The sequence below is a fragment of the Belonocnema kinseyi genome, chromosome 6 (genome assembly GCF_010883055.1).
Source record: "Belonocnema kinseyi isolate 2016_QV_RU_SX_M_011 chromosome 6, B_treatae_v1, whole genome shotgun sequence".
Classification (NCBI taxonomy): Eukaryota; Metazoa; Arthropoda; class Insecta; order Hymenoptera; family Cynipidae; genus Belonocnema; species Belonocnema kinseyi.
The window spans coordinates 75,491,599-75,500,480 of record NC_046662.1 but is presented as its reverse complement, the minus strand read 5'-3'; the positions used below and the strand labels follow the sequence as shown (position 1 = coordinate 75,500,480).

The following is an 8,882-nucleotide window of genomic DNA, read 5'->3' as shown; positions in this document are numbered from 1 at the left end:
GCCAATTAGCACAAATGGTAAGTTCCGACAGTGCCTACAAGTGTGCCTACTGGCCGCTAAATGGCAATACCGGTTTCATATGTATACACCTGGTAAATGTATTATTTTGGATTTATCAGAAAATAAATCCTCAAGAGCGCATAAAATTTTTTTAAAATATGCAATTTCGTTTCTTATTGTAAACAATATAACTTAATACAGAGTGGTGACTGACCGGGAAAAATGGAAATTAGTCTGGAATATTTAGCACCCGGTGAAAGCCGGAATTTTTTTTTGAAAATCTGTCATTTTTAAGATTAGATTTTACTTTTTTCATTTTATAGTTAAAATTGTAACTACTTGTCTACTGGTCGTAATCAATATTATTCAAATATTTATCAATCTTGAGATTGTAAAAAAAATGCTCTCTCGCTCCGCTGGGATATTATATTTTAATAATATTGATTAAAACCAGTAGACAAAACCAATAATATCTCAAATTATTTATTAACCTCCCTGGTCAAAAAACCTACATCAATAATTAATTAATAACGATTAGCATAATAATTTTATAATTTAGGGATACTCTTATTGTTTTTCAAATAAATTTAAAAATCACGTCGAGAAAAACTGATTCGACGTTGCAGAGTTCCATAAGGACACGTGTTATATATCTTGTCTTAATTAAGGCCATGTGACGAGAGGGTCACGTGACCAAACCTGGTCTTCGATTTTTCTTTCCCAACTTACATCTAAACGAAATAAGGTATCTCTCTGAAAGTTTGGGAAATGAAAGTGGAGGTAATAAAGTCCATGTCTCTGCTTTGTTCCGGTGGGAATTTTGAGATCTTTTTTTTTTTTTTTTGAAGAAAATACCAGTGAAAGTTTTCTTTCCCAACTTACGTCCACACGGAATGAAATATCGTGTTAAAAATTTGGCACGATAAATAGAAGGCATGCAAGAATTTGTCTCTGGTCCTAAATAATTAGAATAGTGAAAAAAGTTTTTTTTTTAAATTTTTATTTTATAGAAATACCGACCGTGCTGTCGTCAAACCCTGCAAGTATGGACATAGGAAACAAGGGACTAGGCATGCCATTGCGGGGGTGATGCAATGAGGGGGGAGGTTCGCCACCTTTTGATGTCCCGCGACAAACATGGCAACGCCCACATGTTTATATTTTCATGTACAGTTTGTCGGCAAAAATGCTCGTGCGCATAATCAAATGGCACATCGTAAGATGGCGGCTCTTACCACTAATGGAATTCTCCCCCCTCCCGTAGATTCAACCCCGCTCGCCTAAGTTAGGATGGCATGCCTAGTCCCGTGTTTCCTATGTCCATGCCTGCAAGCAATTTGCAATGTTGTCAATGGGCTAGTTATGAGGTTTACATTTATCAAAGTGGGACAAAACAGCAAAAATCGCTCACGAACATTATGCACCAATAGTACAAAAACTAATGTTTGCACTTGAAATGCAAATAAACATATTTGGTCTGACATACGTATCAGTCTGGTGTCAGCTATGTCAAAGCAGCACTAACACAACGAGTAGACAATTTCGAACTTCTAGGGGTCTGTGGGTAAAACAGATTGCATGATTACCGTCAGAGAAAGTTAAAAGTCAAACTTCTGTAAAATCCATGGACATAGGAAACACGGGACTAGGCATGCAATCCTAACTTAGACGAGCGGGGTTGAATCCACGGGAAGGGGGAGAATTCTATGAGTGGGTAGAGTCGCCATCTTACGATGTGCCATTTGATTATGCGCAAGAGCATTTTTGCCGACAAACTGTGCATGAAAATATAAACATGTGAGCGCTGCCATGTTTGTTGCGGGACATCAAAAGGTGGCGGACCTCCCCCCTCATTGCATCACCCCCGCAATGGCATGCCTAGTCCCTTGTTTCCTATGTCCATGGTAAAACCTAAATGTGTCCGTCGATAATCATTATTTGCATAAATAAACTTTTTTCTTCCTCCAACTCTTTGCAAGGCCACAAACGATCCTTTAATATTTATTAACATTTCCCGCAAAAAATTTCCGCGTTATTTAAATTTTTATTATTCAATATGGGTGAAAAAATATTGATCTTAGGGCTGACTTGATCAGCTGTTACACTCATCACATTGCCTCAAAATATAAAACTTACCCACTTCCGGTCATTTCGGGAACATTAAATAATAAGGTTACCAAATAGACAACACTGAAGTATGACTTCCTACCGAAAATCCAAAATCTATTTTTCAGATAATTGATCCTGGTAGAAAAATCGTCCTTTTGGTTAAAAGTGATTTTTTCATCGAAGAGTAATACTACACCAGACTATCGGTTTAGCCATTCGCGATTTAGCAATTCATAGAACCGCTGGCCAACGCAGTTTGTTAGGTCAAAGGGCGCGAGACTGTTGCGACTCTCGCCGCAGAAGGGCCGCAGTGCGCGAGTACTCAGCCTAGTATATTTCGCAACATTATTCATTCTAATTGGAAACAGTTCAGGCATCTCTGACTGTTTGTGCCCCCCCCCCCCCAATTAGCAGCATGGTTACTTGCAGGCAACCCCCGACACTGGCTAAGCCGATAGGCGGGGATATAATATTTTTTGTTTAGAATTCATCTCGTTTTGTTTAAAGTACCACTATTTGGTTAGAAATTGAATTATTTTGTTCAAAATTCAACTTTTTTGTTAAAAAAGGCATCCATTTTTATTGAAAACTTTTCTTTGTTGGTTCAAATTCCACATTTTGGTAGAAAGTTAATGATTTTCCTTTGAAAAGTGTACTATTATATTATATTATTGATTACAAATTTACGTGTTTTCGATCAAAATTCGACTATTTAGTTGAAATTGTAATTATTTTGTTGAAAAATGAACTATTTCATTGAAAATTCGTCTTATAATTAACTCTAAGAAAAATAATAATTTTTGGTTGAAACTTCATCTTTTATGATTAAAAGTTCATTCTTTTCAATTGAAAAGTCCATTATCATATTTTTTAGCAGAATTGATCTCTTTTGGTAAAAATTACTCTATTTGGTTAAAAATTTATTTAGTCATCTTCTTGGTTGAAAAAAATATATTTTATGGTTGAAAGTTCATTATTTTTTATTAAAAAGTCTAATTTTATATTTTTTACCAGAAATCATATCTCTTTTGGTTTAAAATTCTACAATTTGATTGACAATTGAATTATTTTGTTGAAAAATCAATTATTTTGTTAGTCATATTTTTTGGTGGAAAATTCAACATTTTAGTCAAAACTTCACTATTTTGTTCACTATTTTTGTTTGAAAATACATATTTCTTGGTTTTAAATCAACTTATCTTTGAAGGTTAATCTTCTTAGTCTTAAAAGTCAAATGCTTTCTAAAAAATTTGATTGTTTAGATATCAAAAACTTGTTAAATCGTATAGTTTGTTTAGTCAAAAACAGATTCAAGAAGTTCAAAGAATTAAAATTAGATGAAAAACAGAATTGAAAAATGTAGATAGTTTTTGATTCCTTATTTTGATCAATTTTTGTTTACTTCAATGCGAAATGATTAGATAGTGCAAATTTGAATAATTAGTTGAAAATTTAATAATTTCGTTAAATCAATTATATTTTTAAAAAATCAACAGTTTGGTTAAAAACTCATCCGTTTTGGTTGAAATTCAACTATTTAGTATTAAATTAGTTTTTTTGCATGAAGATTCATTATTTTAATTAAAAATTCATCTCGTTGGTTTATAATATAACTGTTTTGTATCAAATTAAGATTTTTGGGTTGGTAATTCAACTGTTTTGTTTTTAAAGTCAACCACATATTTGATTGAAAAGTCGTATTTTTTATTATTTCAACTTTTTTTAGAATATTAAATATTAGATTTTTCTTTGCGAATTTTCCTTCTTTTGGTTGACAATTCCGGTATTTTTAGTTTGAAAATTCAATATTTTTCCTATTTAAAACAATTTATTTACCTAATATTCCCCTATTTTGTTTAGAAATCACAATATTTCCCCTGTTTTGAGAGCATTTTGTGCTCTGAAACCTGAAATAACTTACAATAATTTACATTATATATTTTTCCTTAGTGTTCTAAAATGTTAAGTTTTTTTAAAATGTATATTATAAAGCAATTGGTATCGAATAATAATTATTATAAACGTTTAAAAGTAAACCGAAAAAAAAGGGATTTGTGACTGGGAAAGTCGCGAAATAGACTGGAATTTTTTTTTCATTAAAGTGACCACCCAGTAATATGAAACATTGATTTGTAACTTTTGATGCAACCCTTTCTTGTTATTAATTATTTTTGGATGTTTAGGTGCGGGAGGACAGTATCAGAGCGTTCTGAGGAAAATCGATCTACCATTGATCGATCATGAAGATTGTCAAAATCGTTTGAGGAAAACAAGATTAGGACAGTATTTTCAACTTCATGGAAGTTTTGTTTGTGCTGGAGGAGAAGAAAGCAGAGACACTTGTCGAGGAGACGGAGGAGGTCCTTTGGTTTGTTTAACTTCCACTGGGCAATATGTGCAGGTAAAGTAGATATTCCTTTTTAATTAGTTTTTTAGAAAATTGTAAGTTACTTGATAAGATGAAACGAAAAATATTATTTGTAATATGTGAATATTTAATTTGAAATAAATTAGAACTTCTAACCAAAATTTTCTTAATGAAATATGTAATAAACTACGCTCTTTATTTTTATCACAGTTTGAAACTGGAACTTACAAACTAATTTCTTTTGAAAAGTTAATTTGTAATATTTTCAAGTATGAAATAATTGAGTTAAAAACGTGTAATACAGTTTGATTTTCTGATCAATCACTCTCAAATAAAAAAATTAATATTACATTTCTAAAGGCTTGTAAAAAAGAAAATTAAATGCTTCTGATTTCAACAATTTTTATAGTTAAACGTTTCAAGTTGCATAACTGATAATATACAATGAAAGAGTATAGAAAAGTTTATACATTACAAATTCTAAATCCGTTCGAAAGTCAAGATTCTTAAATTTAAACATTAAAGTTTGCGATGGCAATGTTTCAAAATTTGTGTTTCCAGGGTTCCTACAGGTCAGGGAATGTCAGGGAAACCCTGAGAGAACCAGGAAATTTTCGATAAACTGAAGTTAAAGTTAATTTAATTATTTCGTTGAAAATTTAACAATTTTGTTAAAAATTCGTTTTTTCTGATTCAAAAATTAAACTGTTTTGTTGGAAATTGGTCTGTTTGAGTTGAAAATATAATTGTTTTGGTACCAAAATTTAATTATTTGGTTGAAAATTAACTTTTTTGTTGACAATTCAACTAGCTGCTTTGTAGATATTTTTAAATTCATCTTTTATCGTAGAAGTTTCATCTTTTTTAGTTTAAAATGCATCTTTTTAGTTGAAAATTAATGTATTTTTGTTGAATTTGACTATTTTAAGTTCAAAATGAAAATCTTTTTTGTTGAATTATCAACAATTACATTTATTGTTCTGAATTCCTCTTCTTTTATTGAAAATTTAACTACTTAGTTCAAAGTGGAATTACTAAGTTAAAATATTTTTTTTTATTGTGGATGATTTATCATTTTTGTATGAAAACTTGTTTTTTTTTAACAGTATCAATTTTGTTGAAAATTCGTCCTTTGCGGTAGAATATTAATCTTCTTGGTGACTAATTCATCTTTTTGGTTGAAAATTAATTTCTTCGGTTTAGGGTTGAAATATAAACTTGTTTTTGTATAATATTAGTTTTTTGACTTAATTTTAAAAAAAATCATATTTTGTGGTTGAAAACTCAATATGTTGTATGGTATTTTTAGTCTTTATTAACTTTTATATATTGTTGAGGTAGAGGTTTAACTATTATGTTGAAAATTCATATTATTTGGTTGAACTCAAGTGATTTTGAATAAAAATTGGGGTATTTAATAAAATTTTTAAACTACATTTTATCTTTGAAAAAAGATCCCTCGCGTTCGCTTTGTTGAGAATTGAACCCAGGTCTTCCGATTGCCGGTCGGTTAATGGTGGAAATAACTATTGAATTTTTTGTTAAGAATTTATTTTTTGGTTGAAGATTCATCTCTTTCGTTGAAAATTGTTTTAACTGAAACTTTAATTATTCCCTTTTTGGTTCAAAAATTACACCGGCTCACAAAAAAAGTGGTCTGTCCGACAGACTACGCTAGCGTATCTATATGTTTTTGGGATCGCTGAATTCGAATCCGGTGTGTAAATAACCAAGTTGGCTCGTATTTTTCTGAAAAACGAAAAAATAGAAGTAAAATCGACAAAAACAGCGATTTTTCAGGTACATTTTTGCAAAAAAAAAATATATATTTTCTCGCCCGGTGGACTTAACCAACATATTTATGTCTTTTGGGTCGCTGAATTCGAATCTGAGGCTCAAATAACCAACTTGGCTCATACTTTTTCGAAAATCGCAAAATAGACGTAAAATCGGCGATTAGAGCGATTTTTCTTGTATGCTTTTGCAACAAAAAATTTTTCATTCCCGGTGGTCTAAATCAGCATATTCGTATGTTTTGGGTGTCGCTAAATCCGAATACGGGGTCAAAATAACCCAGCTGGCTCATATTTGATCGAAAAAATGCAAAAATATAGGTAAAATCGACGAAAACAGCGGTTTTTCGTGCATATTTTTGCAAAAAATATACCTTCATCCCCGGTGGACTTATCCAGCGTATCCTTATGTTTTTGAGGTTACTGATTCTGAATCCAGGGTTCAAATGACCCAGTTGGTTCATATTTGATCGAAAAACGCAAAAATAGATGCAAAAAAAATATTTTTTCATGACCGGTGGACTTAACCAGCATATCTATATGTTTTCTGGGTAGCTGAATCCGAATACGGGGTCCAAATAACCGAATTGGCTCAATCTAAGAAAAGTTCAGACTATCAAAATGTGGTTGCAGAAATGGTAACAAACTTTGGTAAACTAGGCTGCCTTATGAATTTGAAGCTACATTTTCTTCATCCGCATATAAATAAGTTTCCAGACAACCTGGGAGACTTTAGTGAAGAGCAAGGCGAACGTGTCCACCACGATATAAAAGAGACGATGATGGCAACATGGTGGCTGACTACTGTTGGAGTTTAAAACGAGATCAAGTCAATCAAGGTACCAAACGAAAGCGAAACCCACCACGTGGGTCTTTTGAGGACAACAGGGTTCGATAAAAGCGATATAAAGAAAAATACAAAATAAAAGAACCCTATAAGATTCGCCGATTTTACGTCTATTTTTGCCATTTTCGAAAAAGTATGAGCCAAATTGGTTACTTGGGCCTCAGATTCGAATTCAGAGACACAAAAGATATATAAATATGTTGGTCAAGTCCACCGGGCGAGAAAATATATTTTTTTTTTTGCAAAAATATACCTGAAAAATCGCTGTTTTGTCGATTTTACGTCTATTTTTTCGTTTTTCAGAAAAATACGAGCCAACTTGGTTACTTGGACACCGGATTCGAATTCAGCGACCCCAAAAGCATATTGATATGCTAGTGTAGTCTGTCGGACAGACCACATTTTTTGTGTGCCGGTGTTATCTTTTTAAATTGAAAAATAAACTTTTGATAGAAAATTAATCTTATTTGAAAATTCCTCACTGGTTAAAAATGTAACTGTTTCGTTGAAAATTCGGGGGAAGGGGGGGGGGGGGCTGAAAATTAAATTTTTTAACATAAAATTGTTTCGTTTTTTTTTTAGTTGAAACTTCATGTATTTTGCTAAAAATTTGTCTTTCTTGTTATATAATTCATCTTCTTTGTTGAAGACACATCTTTTTAGTTTAGAAATCAAGTATCCATTTAAAGGTTCATATATATATTTTTTGAGTGTAGGTTATTTTCGTACTTGTAAATTTTTTTGTATAGATCAGGGAAATGAAATATCGGTCAGGGAAAAGTTCGGGAATTTCGAAATTTGAGTTTTGTAGCAACCCTCTGTTTCAAGTCGAGTGCTGTAATAGTTCAAGAATTTGAAATCTCGGAATAAATCTTTATAATTTATCAGTTCTTTTCAATTTTTTAATAATTTCAAGTTCCTAATTTTCTAATTAGACGACTCTGATAACTTGATAATATTTTAAATTGAATACTTTCTAACTGAACAGTTTTAAATGAATTGTTCAAAATGAAATAGTTTAAAATTTAAATGTTCAAAATTATATTACTTGAAATTGTTCCAAAATTGAGCTGTATCAAATTGAAAGCCCCATTAGTTGAATGATTTATTTCATACCTGTGAATCTTCAAAATTTCTAAGCGCTAAATTGTCAATTTTTCACTTTACAAATTCAATTGTTCCATGTGGAAATTTGTAACTAAAATAATTTAAGTTGGAAAAACTCAAAATTTGAAGATTATTAATTGTAGACGCTTTAAATTAAAAAAAAAACCTTAAAAAATTCCAATATAAAAGGCGCTTTAATTTCATAATTATAAAGTGTTCAGTTTTAAACCAAGTTTAGAATCTTTCCATTTTAAAAATTTCAAATGTTTTGAGTTTTAATTTGAAATTTTCAATTTATAAAATTTTTCAAGTGTCAAACTCTGCAGTCTTAATACATAATTTTTGTTTTTAACTGTTGAATTATAAAATGTTAATTTTGAGTTGCTCGCTAATCTTCTTCTTCTTTATTCATAATGTGTCCCCTAAGGGTTTACATGACTTCCATTCCTTACAATCTTTCCGTTTACATCTATATATATTTTTTTACAATCTTATCCTTTCTATATATACAATTATTTACAACTATTTACATAAAGTCTTATATCTAGTTCCTGTTATAGCGCAATTTAGGACTTATTAGTAATCGAGTGAGCGAGCGAACGAAAGCGAGAGTGCAAGCGAGAGAGAGAGTATGAGAACGCAAACGCATCTTAGTCTA

General features: G+C 31.2%; 1 protein-coding gene across 1 annotated transcript in view; it reads left to right on the top strand.

Annotated features, from left to right (window-relative positions):
- LOC117175451 overlaps positions 1 to 8,882 on the top strand; it is a 42,543-nt gene that overhangs the window by 4,999 nt on the left and 28,662 nt on the right. Inside the window, exon 4 of the mRNA XM_033365159.1 lies at positions 4,293 to 4,510. Coding sequence (XP_033221050.1) covers positions 4,293 to 4,510 — 218 coding nt within the window. The remainder of the gene's footprint in view (positions 1 to 4,292; positions 4,511 to 8,882) is intronic.